At 37.4% G+C, this 19721-nt stretch overlaps 1 protein-coding gene across 1 annotated transcript; it reads left to right on the top strand.

Moving 5' to 3' along the window:
• Positions 1-16642: 16642 nt before the first annotated feature.
• On the top strand, positions 16643-19721 carry LOC107221295 (uncharacterized protein K02A2.6-like). Its single transcript, XM_046737917.1, has 4 exons — positions 16643-16980; positions 17419-17588; positions 17767-19022; positions 19233-19721. The coding sequence occupies exons 1-4, from the start codon at positions 16643-16645 to the stop codon at positions 19719-19721; spliced, it is 2253 nt and encodes a 750-aa protein (XP_046593873.1).

A 19721-nucleotide genomic window follows, 5' to 3' on the forward strand; every position in this document is an offset into this window, starting at 1 on the left:
CGACAAGATTACTATTAATAATCCCCCGGAATTTATTACTGTGATCGTCGGTGCGTTCAATTACGTCACTCGGGACAAAACGGAGATTAATACAACTTACCGCGCTACCGGTGTCTAATAATGTTAGCAATTGAATTCTCTCTTTTTGTTCATTGGGATACATGGTATACAATACATTTCTGGAGAACTCATTCTCTTCGACCGGAGCTGGATAAATGTTGTTCACTTCTCTCGGTTTGTTCTGGCAGTCCCTCGCGATGTGACCCGATTTATTGCAGAAGAAGCACGTGAGTTCAGGACACTGCGGCTTGAGATGTCCTTCTTTGAAGCAGTGGAAACACTTTCTCGTTGGGCGGTGATCACTTGAAGCCTCCGAGGTCGATGTTGGTTGTCTTGATTTATAATTCTTCTCAGATTTGACACCGTTTCTCGTTGAGGTGAGCGAGATTTTTTCGAATGCAGACAACAGTCTGGGATTCCATCGATGATGCAGTCGATGATTTCGTCTTCTGGTATTCCCACTCGATTTGCCAAAATAACTTTTTGGTGATGATAATCGTTGAATGTTTCTCCGTTTTTCCACTGTCTGTTTTCAAACTGACGACGGAGTGTAACTTTGTTTGGACGGTGGTCAAACATCATTCGCATTTCTTGGAGGAATTGATCGAGGCTCATCTCTATGTGCTCAGGTTTCGAATGAAACCAATCGAGAGCTTTTCCTTTGAGTTTCGATCCAACCAATATCCGACATAGATCGTCGTCTAAATTGTATGACGATTTTATTGAATGCAATTGTTTTTCCCAGATTGTGAAATTATCTTGGTTCCCATTGAAATCGCTTAATAGTTCGGTTAAAGCACTTATGTTGCCCTTGGGCTGCACCTCGACGTTCGATGGAGAAGCGCTCGCACGCGCTACCTCTAGTTCTCTCTGTGCTAAGGCTAGTTCGCGTTGCATGAGATCTCGTTTGCGTCTTAACAGGTCTAGTTCTCTCTGCATCTCATTTTCCGCGGGGGTGGTCCGGGAGGAACCGCTCTGCGTCAATTCAACGATGTCTAATTCTTTTCTACAGTCGCCGTTCGGATCTGCTTCGTCTAATCGTGCAATCAGTTCGCTTTTTGAACCTGCTGTCGGTAAATCCCGCTCAAGCAGTTTTGTTTTTAATTGGGCGACTGTGAATTGCTGTGGTTCTCGCATCATTGCCCTAGGGTCTCTCACTTTTCTCTTCTGTATTAAATCGAGACACTTTTGTACGTGAATATATATATACGTAAACACTCCACGAATAATTTAACGTTCAAACAGTACGTATCACGTAAATATCTTATAGTCAAAACATAAAAACAAGTTCGACGCACGCCTGAGTGATCATATACACGGTCAACACTCTTTTCACAGTTCGCGAGGTAGTCACTGATATTTCTGTCTATTCTACCTCAATATTTCTCGTTCGGAGTAATATTCTGAAATATTTGGACCTTTTCGAAATACTTTAACAGCACCACTATGGCGTCACCTAACCACGCCACAGATCACGTGATTTTGAATTCGTCCGTTATCAATACCCGATCTGGTATTATTCAAATTTTCATCCCCTTTTTTCTTACGGAGCACTCAACCGTCGACTCCGATTTTCGAAAGCTGAATCTTTCTGATTTTCACTTTCACCAGGCCACTTTACCGTCGACCCTGGACTCGCATTATACCCTGTTTTGTATCTTCCAAAAATTTCTTCACTTTTTCCGGGCCACTTTACCGTCGACCCTGAATTTTCCCGACACTCGCTTGCCCGAAAATTAAAAGGTAACGTTCCAATAATTATGATAGTTCGCTTCGAAATCATATACGATCACACGACACCGTTGGGCTTGTATCGTTATGATATTCGCGAACGCGCGCGCACTCAACAGTAACGTAATTCTAAACGAATTTTTCAAAATTTTTGACGCCACGAATCTAACGCGTTTCCTCCAGAATCCCGGCTGTGTTAGTGTATTTTTTTCCATTGTAGGCCACTTTGGATACTATATCCCACTTCTGAGATTGTAAGGGTAAAACTGTGGGGTTTATTTTATTTGTGAGTTGATAGGGTGGGCTTGAAATAATAGATTTCTTGTCAAAGATGATCGATACTTTATTAGGCGAGGTTTACAGCACGGGGCCTCTCGTCGAACTGACTCGTCATTTCGCTCGCATTCGTCAAATTCCCTCTCTCTCGTCGTCAGTCGGAGCTAAGGCTCCGACTCATTATCATTATTCTTCTCAATAATATTTGATGCTCACATACCTAAACGAAAAATTTGAGCCGTCGATTGGCCGCCTACTTGGAAAATTCTTGACTTGACAGCGTTTCAAAGTTATGCCAAATTTTGCTAAAATAGTAGTCCATGAAAAGGGTCCTAATTAAACTGGATTTTGCTTTGGAGTGAAAAACTATTATTTTCCTCAAAATACAAGGTCAGAGAAGGGGAATGCCGTTTGATTCGAGTCTTCAGGTCCCATAAAGCTCCCATAAAAAAATCGTCAAACTAACTAAAAAATTGAATTATTAAAAACTTCAAAAAATTCTATAGCTACCAGATTTTCTTATATTAAGCTCAAATTTGGAGAATCGTCTTTTTTTATAACCTACTTTCTTGAAAAAAATCAGCAGCCGAATCGCTGACCCAAGCCCGCAGGCTGCGGTCGAAAAGTATTGGACGTACCCGTATATATCCAAGTAATAAATTGTTTAAGCCAAAATTTGTTTTATGAATCTCTAGTAATTTCTTTTATTTCATTTTATATAAAATGAATTCATTGATTTTTCAGAATACGTATGAATTTTTTTTTTTTAGAATTTCCAGCGATTTTGATTATTAAAAATAGCAATACTTCGCAAAAAGTCGTGAAATGAACTTCAAAAACACCAAAATTGGTGTAAAAAATTGGAGACAAGTAGATTTTGGGTACATTACAACGTACCTAGAGATCTGAAAAAATTCACTGTGATGCCTTGGGGTGTTGAGAGATAACTGATATTTTTTTTTTTCCCTCAACATTAATTACAACAACAATAAACAAAATAACACTTGAACACCGTTATCTCCGGTTCTAATCAAGATATGGGCTATTCCGCGTCAACCGGATCAGTCATCTCTCAGATATTTTTTTAATTTGGCATGTGGATTGTGTACGGGGAGTTAGATTTTTGTGCCAAAGCGCGAATCTCATAATGCAAAATTCGATTTTTTATTAACAATAACAAATTAGACTCCCATTTTTTTCAAAAATTCATAACTTCGGCAAAAAATTAGATACAATATTTTTTTTTTTCAAATTACGCGAAAAGCTCCATAGAATTTGAAAAAAAAATACGAAATGTTAAAAAAAAGTTGTTATCAATTGTTTATTTAACAATTAATTTTTCAAAGATTCTTAAAACAATGACTGACACCATCAAAAAATTTTTTTTAAATTCTGACATGTTCCTTGAACTGTACTACAACCTGTGAATTAATTCCAGAGGGGTGTTTTTCTTCGTTTTTGAGTAAAAAATCATTAAAGGTGTCGATGCGCATGAAATTGCGGCGCGCCGAGTCTACGTAATGGCGGGCGGCCGGTTGCCGTCCACCGCTACACCGCGGTGGCGTCGCAGCGTTATTTTAGAGTCATTTTCACGATGTAGGACATGATTGAAGAATCTGAAAAAAATACTGTACCTTCACAAGGCCTGCTCAAAGCGATAAGTGAAGTTTCAAGAATGTGTTTTTCACCATTTTTTTATTACAGAGATTCAAAATAACGGTTACACACCATGAGAGTGCACATAAATGATAATAATTACATAACTTGCTACTTATTTTAAAATAAAAACACATTCCTGAAACTTCACTTATCGCTTTGAGCAGGCCTTGTGAAGGTACAGTATTTTTTTCAGATTCTTCAATCATGTCCTACATCGTGAAAATGACTCTAAAATAACGCTGCGACGCCACCGCGGGGTAGCGGTGGACAACAACCGGCCGCCCGCCGTTACGTAGAGACTCGGCGCGCCGCAATTTCATGCGCATCGACACCTTTAATGATTTTTTACTCGAAAACAAAGAAAAACACCCCTCTGGAATTAATTCACAGATTGTAGTACAGTTCAAAAAACATGTCAGAATTTTAAAAAAATTTTTTGATGGTGTCGATCACTGTTTTAAAAATCTTTGAAAAATTAATTGTTAAATAAACAATTGATAACAACTTTTTTTTAACATTTCGTATTTTTTTTTTAAATTCTATGGAGCTTTTCGCGTAATTTAAAAAAAAAAAATATTGTATCTAATTTTTTGCCGAAGTTATGAATTTTTGAAAAAAATGGGAGTCTAATTTGTTATTGTTAATAAAAAATCGAATTTTGCATTATGAGATTCGCGCTTTGGCACAAAAATCTAACTCCCCCTACACAATCCACATGCCAAATTGAAAAAATATCTGAGAGATGACTGATCCGGTTGACGCGGAATAGCCCATATATTCATGTTTTTTTTTTTTCAATTACTCGTAAAATGAAGAGCAAGTACAATACATCATAATATTTACAATAATATGAATATTCTCGAAGATATCTCTATTTGTTTAGAAGCAAAAAATTTCAAGTCGCCCAAAAATTGTTAATTCGAGTATAAAAATTTTTTTTTTTTCTATTTGTGGAAAGTACTAGTAACGAACTGACTCCATAATTTTGTGGCAACCCGTGGGCCAATCACATAAAAAGGGTCACACGATATACGGATTTTGGCTTGTCGCGGATTGTTGCTCAACTATATAACACAGCCAAAAAAACCTTGCACAATAATTTTGAAGACACTTCATATTATCTGTACCATGAGTTTCAAAGTCACGCGTTGTTTTTTCATCAATTTAAAATAAGAAATATAAATTTTTTTTCCATGGCATTTTGCGTTTGGCATCTGAACAAATAGAGGAAATTGATCTCACGACAGCTTGTTTTATCGAGAATGATGAGACGAACAACTTTCGTTCGAACAGTTTTCGTGTATGACCCATAAGAAAGACGTTATTTAACAAAATGTGGGGTCGTAAAAGTTTAAACAATCGTTACGGACAAACCCGGACCTAACTTTTCGGGGCATGGGTGAAAATATGTTCGTCTGTCTCTAATTTACCTATAAAAACATCGGCTAACATACGTTATTCCAGAATAGACGTCAGTCGATATTATAGTTTATTCGTCTGGACTATACCGAAACTAACGACGAGGACATGGAGAGCATCTAGTTCCACTTTTTTTTTCTGTTTTTTGTTTCTTTTTTCTGTTTTTTTTTTGTTTTTTTCCTGTTTTTTTTGTGTTTTTTGTGTTTTTTTATTGTTTTTTCCTTCTACTTGTTTTTTTTTAATATCCCTATTATGACGCCCACACGCACATGTATATATATATATATATCAATGATAATGATAAGGAGCCACGGATTTTGATTATCTCAAATTTCATCTCAAATCAACTGAAATATTTATTTCTAATGTATATTTGAAGGAATATTCCTGATAAAGTAAGATTTTACGTGATTAAAATTTTTATTGTCACATTGCCCGATTGGATCGATTATAGCGGATCCACCATTGCGAATTTTCAAAATCTGACCTCATATTCGTGATCAGCGACTCATAAAACCCCTAGATACGTATTTTCAGAGGTCTTAGTTCAATACTAGAGGTCTGAGGTGAATTTTTACAAAGTGGAACCGTAGCGGTCCCACTATGACTGAAAGGGATATTCGAAACTATCGGACGACAAGGAACATTTTGTTCATCAATTTTTGGTAAGAAATAAATTTTTGGAGGTACGGAGCAATGAGTTTGCAAGCTTTTAGAGTGTGAGTGGAAATAATGTTTTCTTTAAGCCAATTGTTGATTGAGTTGTTTTTCCTTTCTATGATGTTAGTTGGATCTGTTTCAAGTACTTTATATGTATTTTCATCATTGAGCATGTCATTGATTTTGTTTTGAAAATCTTCTGTGTTTACGATTACTGTTTTATTTCCTTTATCGGCTCTGGTGACAGTTATTTCAGTATGTTCATTCAGAAACTTTTATGTTGCTTTGATGTTACTCAATTCTCTTGCTTGCGAACGATTGAGTTGTTTTTGAGAATTTGAAATGATTTTGTGTGTAACATTGCTACGGATAATGTCTTTGGTGATTGTTTGCAAACTAGTACCCCCTGATTCTACTGCACGAACCATCTCATCGATAGGTAACTTTATAGGTTTCTACGGAATTCCATGCTTTTGACCTAATGCTAATACATTATTTACGTGATCAAGAATGATGGTGGTAGTGAGATTGACAATTCACTTATTAAAAGGAATAACTCTCTGTTTCAAGGTTTAATTTTTTCAATTTAGCTATGTTATGATATTTTCGTTGTTTAAACCAATGTTTGTCTCTCAGTTCATCGTTGTGTAATTTCTTAAGGATTGAGAAATCAGAACTATTTTGTTTGATGTATGAAGTTAAGTGTAGTTTGTCTCTATTTAGTCGTTTTAAGTCTGTAATTGAATTGCCTATCTCTATACAGAGTGTCCCAATTTAAAGTACGCATTACATTTTCAGCCGAACTAACATTTCAATTGGAAAATGTGTCTTACAAAAGTTGTTCGGTTCAGAGGGGGACACATGAAGATTTTTTTTTTTGGTCCAGCATCGTGATTGGTGATGCTGTGGAGGATGCACCAGTTTTTTTAAACGGAATCATGCATTTTTCTCTCAACTAAAATATTCTTTATTTAAAAATCCACAATCTTCTCAGAACATGATTTTTTTCTAAATGAATAGTTTGTGAGATAGAACAGAAAAACAAATATTTTATTACTCCAAACTTTCTCTGTGATATGTGTGATATGTCGGAGCATCAGTAAGGTGACTACAGATGTTCAAAAATACCACCATCAAGAGCAATACATGCTCTTACTCGCTTTCCGAAGTTCTGCACCGTTTTCGAAAGGATCGCCCTTGGAATGGCTCCGCACGCATTAGTAATTCTATTCATCATGTCAACCCTAGTCGTTGGAGGCTCCCGGTAAACAACATCTTTAAGAAATTCCCACAGGAAAAAATCAGGCGATGTGAGGTCCGGCGATCTTGGTGGCCACTCAACTGGACCTTCTCGACCGATCCAATTACCACCGCAGGTAGCCTGTAGATAATTCCTCACAATTCGGTGATAATAAGGAGGTCCTCCATCTTGTTGGAACCACATTCGTGCTCTTGTATCCAAGTCAACTTCTTCCAAAAGCTCTGGACAGATTGATCACCAACATCGGAGGAAATTAAATGTTTGGTGTGGGATCGTCAACGGATACCTTGTAGGGCCATATCACTTCGAGGGACCGGTGACTGGGCAGATATCTCGACTTTTTGCAGAACGCATTACCAGAGCTTTTGAAAGAAGTTGACTTGGATACAAGAGCACGAATGTGGTTCCAACAAGATGGAGCACCTCCTCATTATCGCCGAATTTTGAGGAATTATCTGCAGGCTACCTACGGTGGTAATTGGATCGGTCGAGGAGGTCCAGTTGAGTGACCACCAAGATCGCCGGATCTCACATCGCCCGATTTTTTCCTGTGGGGATTCCTTAAAGATGTTGTTTACCGGGAGCCTCCAACGACTGGGGTTGACATGATGAATAGAATTACTAATGCGTGCGGAACCATTCCAAGGGCAATCCTTTTGAAAATGGTGCAGAGCTTCGGAAAGCAAGTGAGAGCATGTATTGCTCTTGATGGTGGTATTTTTGAACATCTGTAGTCACCCCACTGATGCTCCGACATATCACACATATCACAGAGAAAGTTTGGAGTAATAAAATATTTGTTTTTCTGTTCTATCTCACGAACTATTCATTTAGAAAAAAAACATGTTCTGAGAAAATTGTAGATTTTTGAATAAAGAATATTTTAGTCGAGAGAAAAATGCGTGATTCCATTCAAAAAAACTGGTGCATCCTCCACAGCATCACCAATTACGATGCTGGACCAAAAAAAAAAAAATCTTCATGTGTCCCCCTCTGAACCGAACAACTTTTGTAGGACATATTTTCCAATTGAAACGTTAGTTCGGCTGAAAACGTAATGCGTACTTTAAATTGGGACACCCTGTATATATTATTTTATCTTGGAATTTTTTCAAAGCTATTATGAAAAATTGGTTATCAGTTAAGTGTTCAAGGTTTTCTACTCTAAATTTTAAAAAATTCGGAAGTCCTTTTGTGCAACATCCTAGTAAGAAGATTCTTTGTTTCGTAACGCGGGAGGATTTTCTTCCAATCTCGGTAAAATCCTTATGAAATTTCTATGTTTATAGGCGAATATCTCGTAATCGGTTGGAGTTACGTAAACTATACTTCACTACATTTTGATGGAGCGTGAGATTACCTGAACGAATCTGTATTTAGATAGTTTATAAGTCGAATCGTTTACGAAAGAAAAAAATCGAAAATTTTCTCCTATTCTTTATGTGTTGTTTGAATGGAAAATGGAAAAACCAGAAGAGGCACCTGTAAATATGAGGATTAGGAGCTCGTATTTGGATGAGATGTACTGTTTGAGATGCTCCAACGAAATTTCGACGGGCGTTTAACCAAAAAAAAAAGAATTTCTTTTGGAACATCTTAATGGTAATGTATATGATACAGATATAAAATTCATCGCTGTCAATTTCCAGTCTCTTCATCGGTCTACACTTGCGTTACTATATTGTAAAGGATTCCCAAAATGCAGAACGATACTCACATATAACTTTATAATCCAGTCGGAATGTATATGAATTTGGACGACTTCTATTCAACAGCCGTGCCAAATCGCCAATTTTTTTGTAGGAAGCTTGGACCTCAAAGAAGAGAAGGTGCAAAAAAATCAGGGTGATTCTTTTCAGCATGTACATTCAGGATTTAACTGAAAAGAATAGGTTTAAAAAAAAACCATGTTTTTCGAGGATATAAAATTTTAGCTTGTAAACAAATAGAAGTTCCGCATTAAATATTTGAGTTATTCAAAATGTTCTTCAAGATTCTCATAGGTCTTAGCGAGACGCGTAATTTGAAAAAAAAAATGTCAATATCTTTATTGCAAGCCAAGACACAATCATTTTCACGTTTCTTTAATTTATTACTGTTTGAATCAACATTTTCGCGAAATTCAAGTTCGCGGGCATTCGTAATAGTGTTAGGCATAATATTTGATATTAGAGAAACCATTTTGAGCATTATTCTCATGGCAGATCATGATTGCATTCGGTCGCTCGCGCGCGGAATATACGGATGGCGGCGTCGGTGCCGCCGGGTGGCGTGGTTGGGGCGTGCGCCTCGCCCCGCAGCTCCTCTCGCGCGGCTTAGTTAACTATTTCCATATCTCCCTGATAAATTGTCTTGAACAATTTTTTTTTTTTGTTTTAACGTAGTTTTTTCTCATGAATTCAAAAATGCTGATGAAAATTGATATTCTCTAAGCCTCGCGCGGCTTGATTAATAATTTCCATATCTCCCCCATGAATTGTCGTGAAAAAATTTTTTTTTTTTTAATTTTACATAGTTTTTTCTCACGAATTCAAAAATGCTCATAAAATGAATATTCTCCAAGCCTCACGCGGCCCAGTTAACTATTTTCATATATCCCTTATAGGGGTGTGCGAATAATTCGAACTTACGAATTATTCGTTCCGAATCGAATATTAATATTCGATTCAAAACTCGAATCGAATAATTCGAAAATTCGAATTATTCGAAAGTTCCCGAATAATTCAAAAAATTTCGAATAATTCGAAAAATTTCGAATAATTCGAATTTTTTCCGAATTATTCGCGAATTATTATATAATTAGCAAATTTTCGAATATTTTGAATTCGGAGTTTGTTATGTTCAATATTCAAATAAGAAATTAACAATTAATATACATTTTATTTAAACTATTAAATATAATTACACAAATAGAACAATTGGTATGAAAATTTGCTACAAATTTTTGTTCAAAAATAATAAATACGATACTGAATCTGGTGATAATGAAGTTCGTTTATCAGATACAATATCACCAGCAGTGGAAAATAATCTTTCACTTTCAGCAGAAGTACAAGGTACTCCTAAATATCTTCTCGCCATAAGTGATAATCGGGGATATTTATTTTTTTCTTGTCGCCACTAGGGGTGTGCGAATAATTCGAACTTATGAATTATTCGTTCCGAATCGAATATTAATATTCGATTCGAAACTCGAATCGAATAATTCGAAAATTCGAATTATTCGAAAGTTCCCGAATAATTCGAAAAATTTCGAATAATTCGAAAAGTTTCGAATAATTCGAAAAATTCGAATTATTCGATTCGAATTTCGAATCGAATAGTAATATTCGATTCGATTCGATTCGAACGATATTCGCACACCCCTAATCCCTTATGAATTGTCGTGAAATAATTTTTTTTACCACGATTTATAAGGAAGGTATGGAAACAGTTGATTCAGCCGCGCGAGGCTTGGAGAATATTAATTTTCATGAGCATTTTTGAATTCGTGAGAAAAAACTATGTGAAATTAAGAAAAAAAATTTTTTCACAACAATTTATAGGGGAGATATGGAAATTATTAACCAAGCCGCGCGAGGCTTAGAGAATATCAATTTTCATCAGCATTTTTGAATTCGTGAGAAAAGACTACGTTAAATGAAAAAAAAAAAAAAAAATTGTTCTAGACAATTTATAAGGGAGATATGGAAATAGTTAACGAAGCCGCGCGAGAGGAGCCGCGAGGCGAGACGCAGGCCCCCGCCACGCTACCCGGCGGCACCGCCGCCGCCATTCGTATATTCCGCGCGCGAGCAACCGAATGCAATCATGATCTGCCATGAGATTAATGCTCAAAACGGTTTCTATAATATCAAATATTATGTCCAACATTATGACGAATGCCCGCGAACTTGAATTTTGCGAAAATGTTGATTTAAACAGTAATAAATTAAAGAAACGTAAAAATGATTGTGTCTCGGCTTGTAATAATGATATTGAAATTTTTTCTTTAAATTACGCGCCTCGCTAAGACCTATGAGAATCTTGAAGAACATTTTGAATAACTCAAATATTTAAGGCGTAACTTCTATTTGTTTATAAGGTAAAATTTTATATCCTCGAAAAACATGTCTTTTTTTTAAAACCTATTCTTTTCAGTTAAATCCTGAATGTACGTGCTGAAAAGAATCACTCTGATTTTTTTGCACCTTCTCGGCCTTGTGGAACAACTGCTATATCGACACGCCGGATTTACGAAAATCGGTCATTATTGCTAAACTATATAACATGGCTCGATAAAACTTACCGATATCTCTTCAGGACAGTTTCTTTTAGGTGGTGGATGGGTTTCAGAACAGTACTTTATAAATAAACCACTTAAATACAATAATAAATTTTTTTTAAATCGTTGTTTAACAGTGATTTACCGCCAAAATAATAATTCTACGTGATTTTTGCATAGGACTTATTTTGTAGATTTCATTACGGCACACATTTTTTGTATAAATCATTTTTCGATAAATCTCTTTCCAAAAATAATAACATCAAAATATTGACATTTGTTTATTTAAATCATTTTTTTGGCCAAAGATCGTCATTTCGTGATCCCCCAAATTTCACAGTATATTGTTTGAGGTCCAAACTACCTACAAAACAATTGGCGATTTGGCACGGCTGTTGAATAGAACTCATGTTCAAGTCTACTGGCCTATTAATCTAAAACCATTCAGGCAACGCACACAGACCTCAGAAAACCCTGTATAGAGTGAAACTCAAGTATAGCTGGTAATCGCTATCATCGATAAAATATAATGTAGTGCCCAATATAGTAATAATATCCCCAAATTAAGTTTAGTCACATGGTCGATAAATAAAGACGTTGATTTTTTTTTTCTTTTTTGAGGCGTAATTATGACATATGGTGATGATTTTTTCATATCACAGGAAAATCTGTGTGCGTGGTGCTCATGGAGAATGCTCCGACGCACTGCTTCCCACCCTGTGGCCACAATTATTGCTGCCTGACATGCGGAACTGTTTTTGTCGATGGTGCAAGAAATTGCCCAATATGCCGCCGACCATTCACCCAGTTCATACCCATTTTCAGGCCATAGTACCATTTATTTCATACTATTCAATTGATACAACAAAGAAATAAAATATACAGTATAAGCATGAATAATAATAGTTTGTGCATTTACTCGAAATCCCTGATCCTTCAGCCGAGGCTATTCGAAACCTCAGGAATCTACATCAGCTTCTTTGGTATAATTAATCGTAATCTTGCTATCATTTTCACCGAGAAACATGACCGTAAAAACTTTTACATAAGTAGATATGATTGTATTTCTAGATGACCTTGAATATGACAATTCAATAAAACGGCATCTTACATCATAAAATTATGTTATCACTAGATTCGTGATGATTTTAAAATCAAATTTCATATACTGTTATAACTTGAAATATACGATCAGAAAAAGTGCCCTAAACGTACGATGAAAGGCAAGATGACCGACTCATGATGTACACAGTTGAAAGAAATCTCTCAATTTTGACATGTTTCACCTGTACCAGAAAGTCCACAAAAATATTTCTGTCAATTTAACACAACACATTACTGTTGGGCGTCTACTGGAAAAATCTTTTCATTTTCTGACAGGTTAATAACAGGTTTTACAGTTGACACAACAAAAATATTTTTAATTTAACAGAATTAAGATGTCAAGTCCTAAATGTAATAACTGTTACAATGCGGGACCTAACGCTTATAAAATTTTAATTTCACATTAATATCTTGTTGATAATAAGAGGGAATTCGTATTACTTTTCGTGATTCCACTTGTATTACCTGCTGAGTTTGTATGAATTTTTTGTTGAAAGTAACACCTAAAATGCTCAAGATAATTCGCTCGAGGTTCCCCTGGTGGAACGGAGCCCTGGACAAATTCAGATCGAGCGCCCGAAAGCTCCTAAGCCAGGCTTTTAAGACAAACAAGGACACGGACTGGGCGACGTATAAGGCCGCCTAGAAGAAGTACAAGAAACTGATCAAAAGATAAAATATGAAGACCTAGAGAGGGTTCTGCAGTGAGAACGAGGCCCTACCACTAGTGGCCGAGCTCCGCAGAGTCTTCTCGTCAGGCCCGCCGATCATGCTGGACTGCCTTACGCTGCCGGACGGCAGCATGGCGAAGAGTCATTCGGACATACTGATCCATATGCCAGAGGTCCACTTCCCGGGGTACAGGCCCGCAGTTCAGGGATCGCCCGACAGGCTGGTCCGACCGGACCGAGACCGCATGACTGGAAATCGGCAGGAGCGATTGTCACGACAGCCAGGATCAGGTGGACCATCGATACGTTTGACAGGTTTAAAAGTCCAGGGGCGGATGGGATCTTCCCAGCCCTCCTCCAAGAGGATGGCGAGGCCCTGATCACCACGCTGAAGAGAATTTTCAGAGCATGCCTAGGGCTATGCTACATACCCATGAGCTGGAGGGAGGTCAAATATAGGAAAGAGTTGCTATGACAGCGCCAAATCATGGAGACCGATCAGTCTCACATCATTCCTACTGAAGACAATGAAACGAGCGGTGAACAGATTCATAAGGGAAAGAGCTCTAGCTGTGAACCCCTTTTCAAGGACACAGCACGCTTAATAAGCCGTTAGGTCAACAGTGATGGCACTCCACCACCTGGTGAGAGAGGTAGAGGGGCCCCACTTCACCGAAAGAAAACAGCGCTTTGCGTGTTTATGAACATTAAGGGTCGTTCGACAACACATCCTTCGATGCAGTTTATGAATCAGGCGGATGCTACAGACCAGGACTGCCACCGGCACTCTTGGAGGTACCGAGGTCAGGACCTAAATCGGTAGGGGTTGGTCACAAGGGGACGTACTCTCCCCCTGCTTTGGACCCTGGTCGTGGACGGAATACTTACGGGGCTCGACAAGATAATGGTGACAGCGGTGGCTTACGCCGACGACGTGGCCTTAATCGTCGCAGGCGACCACCTCCCTTCTATGACAAGCAAGATGCAGAAGGCACTTGACGTTGTTCAGAACTGATGCACATCTCAGAGACTGAGGATCAGTCCTAGCAAAACTGAGATGGTACTCTTCACTAGGAAGCGCAACCTCATGACGGGACACATCGAGATCTTTGGGTCGAGATTAACCGTATCTACCGGAGTGCGGTACTTGGGAGTCACCGTGAACCGTAAACTTGAATGGAGTGCTCATATCGACCACCAGGCGAAGAAGGCTACAGCCACCTACTGGGCCTGCAGAAGGATGGTAGGCCAAACCTGGGGACTACAACCACGGGTAGTCCGATGGATATTCACGCCCATCATACTGCCTCAAATCACCTATGCCTCACTCGTGTGATGGCCCGCAATGAGAAAAACGATATTCCGAACGGCATACGACCGCATCTACAGGATGATGAATAAGAATTCTCGACCTCGTATGTAATATATTATAGAGTCTTGGTGATCGGTCAATTAAGAAAACGTATTTTTAGTTAACGTTTCGACCCGGATATGGGCCCTCCTCAGAACGATTTATTTTTTTAAAAACTGTCAAAAATAACAAAAAGAAAAAATACATCACACTCTTAATATTTTTAACGGGTACCATCCTAGATTACAATTTACTATCGAAACAGAAGAAAATAACGCCATCAGTTTTTTAGACGTATTGTTGATACAGAACAATAATAATATCAAGACAGATTGGTTTCACAAAAAAACATGGTCACAAAGATACCTGAATTTTAACCCTCACCATCCTTTGTCCTTCAAAATAGGCACCATCTTGAACCTAGTTGACAGAGCTATCAAACTAGCTAGTACAGAGTTCCAGGAAAAAAACCTGGCGCTCATATACAATGTACTTAGATGGAATGATTACCCTCATGGCCTATTACACCAACAAATTAATAAGAGACGTACCTACATCAACAACATACTTGACCATAATATTGACTTTGCTCCCGCTAAAGATAGCAATAGACCCGCTACTACATATATCCCCATTCCATACGTAGCCGGCCTCTTTGAGTCACTTAACCGCTTATTCGCCAAATATAATGTCAAATTTGTTGGAAAAAATTCAAAAGATCTACAACTAGTTTTTGACACAGGCAAAGACAAGATCCCCATAGGCAAACGATCTAATGTCGTGTATAAAATACCATGCAATGACTGCAATCAAGTCTACATAGGTCAAACGGGTCGACATCTTAACACTAGAATTAGGGAACACCAACGCAACATACATGAGATTGAAGAACGGCACACAGCTCTAACGAAACATAGTATCGATAAACAACACACTTTTAATTACGACAACACAAACATCCTTTGCGAAGAACACAATTATTATAGAAGACTGTTATTAGAAATGTGCAACATTGTAGGTCATACCAATTCTGTTAATCTTAGACAAGATGTTGAACATTTAAGCAATATTTACAAACCTCTAATCTCCGCCCACACAACAAATATTGTTTAACCTTAACTACATACAAAAAAAATTATTTTGTCCCCATTTACAGTCCTTTCTACATAACTTTTCTTACAAAATATTTATTGTTTTTCTGTATAATTGTTTATAATAGGTTCACCTTCACTCTGGATTACATTGTTTTCTCCCATCAGTCGTTATTCACCTGTTGACTCAATCGGTTCAACCAACAATATTTCGTTAGACATGTAGAACTTAATTATAAAGAGCCTACCTCCACTTTATTGACACCTGTGAATTAATTTCATTGCTAAAACGTCCTTCTTCAATAACCTTTTAACACAATGACATACTGACTGTGAAGAAACATAGTTTTTTAATCTTTTTAATTAATGACTACCAACTATTAACTCCCACATATAAAATAACTTGAAGATTGACATAGTCTACCGTCACTCAAAAGAACACTGTTTCCACCAATTGTAATTGTGAATTCGACTACATCTTAGTCCACTTACTTAATTCAAAAGGTAAATAACACTCAAAAACATCCTTATCTCAATTAATCATAAGGTTCTTACTATCAACTATATATAATAGCTCTAAGAGTATTACATCTACAATATTTAAGTCTGATTACTTCTAGTACTATTATTTATATTACAAAATTCTTTTTGTTATTTTTGACAGTTTTTAAAAAAATAAATCGTTCTGAGGAGGGCCCATATCCGGGTCGAAACGTTAACTAAAAATACGTTTTCTTAATTGACCGATCACCAAGACTCTATAATATATATACGCATCTACAGGATGGTGATCCTGGCCATCACGGGAGCTCTTCGGACCACCCCTGTAATACAGATAGACAACTGTAGTTAGCCATATGTAGTACCATAAGATAGACGCTACCCGCTAGGCAACAGTCCCATCTATAATATATGTATCACCAGAGTATTGTAAACACACTCACCTGAATAAACGTCTTTGTTATTACTTAAAATATATTCTTGATTATCGTGAAACTACTAAACTACGTTACATGGTGTCAGAAGTGGCCAACAATCGCAAGGAAGAGAAAAATCTACAGAATGAAAGGGAGTCTGATTAAGCAAACGAATACAATGCCAGACGGAAACACGAGCAACGCCAGAGCAGCAAATGGTGAGGAAAATGCACCAGTTCATGGAATCCGACCACCCAAGCATCTAGTATTCTCCAACGATATGTCGAACAACTGGAAAAATTGGATACAACAATTTGAGTGGTACGCAATAGCAACCCAGCTAAATAAAAAAGTGAAAGACGTGCAGGCAGCCACATTCATGGTAACAATAGGGCCAGATGCAATACAGGTATTCAATAACTTCAATCTCACGCAGATAGAGCAAACAGATATAGAAATAATCAAGAATAAATTCAATAACTACTTCATACCAAAGATAAACGAGTCATTCGAGAGGTACAATTTCCTCAAAGTCACCCAAAAAGAAGGCGAAACGTTACATGAATTTCTTGCAACGATAAAAACACGAGCGAAGACCTGTGAATTCAGAAACCTACACGACAGCCTGTTGAGAGACAAAATCATATTTGGAATCCATTCCGATCAGTTACGTGAAAAATTGTTAACAGAAGAAAACCTGACGTTAGATAAAGCTATTGCGATCTCTCGAGCAAGTGAACAAGCTACCAAATAGTTGAAAGAAATCACGCAAGCCGAGTCGCAAAAGATAAATTTGGTAAAAAAGGAGCAAAATTCAACCGCGAGCAGCCAAACAGAAGAATTTGATTGCCAAAGATGTGGAACGAAGCACCGCCGACAAAGCTGCCCAGCATTTAACAACAATTGTGACAAATGCCAGAAACTAGGCCACTTTGCAAAAACGTGCTGGTCCAGGTCAGAAAAATACCAAGGAAATAAAAGCAAAAAAGTCAACATAGCAGAAGCGGAAGAAGAAAACGAAGAGGAAGTGTTCTACATCAATCAAATAGAAACCAAGAAGTCAGAAGACTGGCACGAGACAATAATCGCCAACAGAGTAAAGTTCTCAGCTAAATTAAACACAGGTGCAGTGTGCACAATGCAATGTTATTTCAAAAGAATTAGCCAAAAAGCTAAACGTAAACATAAAACCATCAAACACAAAAAGACTAGTTAGTTTTACCGAGCAGAAAATTTCAGTTATAGATGAAGTCAGATGAATATGTGAAGTTAAAAGTAAGAAACCTGACATATTATTCAAAGTTCTAAATGAAAGAGTCCCGACGATACTTGGAGGAGAGTCTTGCGAGAAACTGGAGCTAATATCAAGAGTCAACGAGATTAACCTGAACGAAGCTGAAAATAAGGAACCTTTCGAGGGATTAGGCCACCTAAAAAACTTCGAATATAACATAGACCTAATAGACAATCCAAAATTCGAAATCATCCCAGCAAGAAGAGTCCCGCACTCAGTAAGAGAAGCAGTCAAAGCAGAGCTAGAAAAAATGGTAAAACTAAACGTCATCAAACCAACGACAGAGCCTACTCCAGCGATAAGTCCTGTAGTTATTGTCAGCAAGAACAATAAAATAAGAATATGCATGGACCCAACTGAAGTCAACAAAAATATTCTACGAAGACACTACCCACTGAAAACGATGGAGGAAATTAGTGCACGACTCAGTGGGTCAAAGCATTTTACATTACTGGACTTCAAAAGAGGATTTTGGCAAATCAAGGTCAGCAAAAGGACACAAAAATACCTAACTTTTTCAACACCATGGGGCAGATGCAGCTGCACCCGATTACCGTTGGGTTTGTTATCATCACCAGAAGTATTTCAACAAGCCATAAATGCAATAATACAAGACTTGCCAAATGTTGAGTGCTCGATGGATGACATATTGATCCACGTTGCGTCAAGAGATGAATTAAAAAACCATACACAGAAAGTTGTACAAGCCATCAAAGAAGCTGGACTTAAATTAAACAAAGAAAAGTGTATAATGAAAGCAACGAAAATAAAATTTTCAGGTCAGATAGTATCAGAAAAAGTACTAGAAATTGATCCTGAGAAAGTGAAAGCCATTAAACGTCTACAAAAGCCTAAAAATAAAACACAACTACAGCGGCTATTGGGTATGGTCACTTACCTCAACAAATTCATACCGAACATGTCTGAACTAACAGACTCACTAAGAAACCTGCTAAAGACAGCGGCTCAGCAAAATTATCCACAGATCGAAAAACAAGCTTTGGCAATTGAATTTGCATGTAATAAATTCCATGAATACGTTTATGGAAAAAAAACTCAAGGTCGAACTAATCAAAAGCCACTACAAATAATATTTAAAAAACCGATACAAAACGCACCATCTAGATTGCAACGAATATTGTTCAACGTGCGTCAATACTCACCAATAGTAAGCTATAAAAAAGGAACCGAAATCCCTATAGCCGACAGGCTCAGCAGAGATTGTAAACAAACAAACAATGATCTAGAAGAAGAAGAACTGGAGGTACAAATAATATTATCAACATCAAAAAAAGCCAGAATAGTGAAGCAATAACAAATAACTAAAGCAATTAGAGAAGACAAAGAATTACAAACGCTCCTACAATTCATTCAAAACGGATTTCCAGATGACAAAGAAGACCTACCAGATAACGTTAAACATTACTTCAACTTTCGTGATTAACTGTCGTATTATAATGAACTCATCTTTAAGGGCGAAAAGCTGCTGGTTCCAGAGTCACAGAAACAAAAAATGTTGAAAAACATACACGCAGGACACTTAGGAATACAAAGCTGCCTAAGAAGAGCACGGCAACTACTACACTGGAAAGGCCAATACAAGGATATTGAAGATTTCGTTGAAAGTTGTAAAATATGTCAAAAAACGCAAAAATCAAACGACAAACAACCAGTTGTTACTTATGAAATACCAACACTGCCCTGGCAAATAGTCGCAACCGACCTGTTTGCCTTTCAAGGAAAAGAATATATACTAATTTGTGATAGCTACTCAGGGTTCATCGATTTCAAATTACTCAAATCACAAACGTCAAATGAAATCATCAACCACCTCAAGAATTGGTTCGCCACTCATGGTATTCCCAAAATTTTAGAGTCTGATAACGGACCGCAGTTTTCTTCAAGAGAATTTCAAGAGTTTAGGAAAACTTGGTACTTTCAGCACAGGACGTCAAGTCCTTAA

Source organism: Neodiprion lecontei, chromosome 4 (assembly GCF_021901455.1).
Source record: "Neodiprion lecontei isolate iyNeoLeco1 chromosome 4, iyNeoLeco1.1, whole genome shotgun sequence".
NCBI classification, from domain to species: domain Eukaryota; kingdom Metazoa; phylum Arthropoda; class Insecta; order Hymenoptera; family Diprionidae; genus Neodiprion; species Neodiprion lecontei.

Excerpts from the sequence above, each read along its gene's own strand:
- LOC107221295 (XM_046737917.1), top strand. The coding sequence starts at position 16,643 with ATGCCAGACGGAAACACGAGCAACGCCAGAGCAGCAAATGGTGAGGAA. Across the intron at positions 16,981-17,418 it reads ATAAACGAGTCATTCGAGAG|GTCAGAAAAATACCAAGGAA; the intron begins GTACAATTTCCT and ends GTGCTGGTCCAG. Across the intron at positions 17,589-17,766 it reads CTCAGCTAAATTAAACACAG|TTCTAAATGAAAGAGTCCCG; the intron begins GTGCAGTGTGCA and ends TATTATTCAAAG.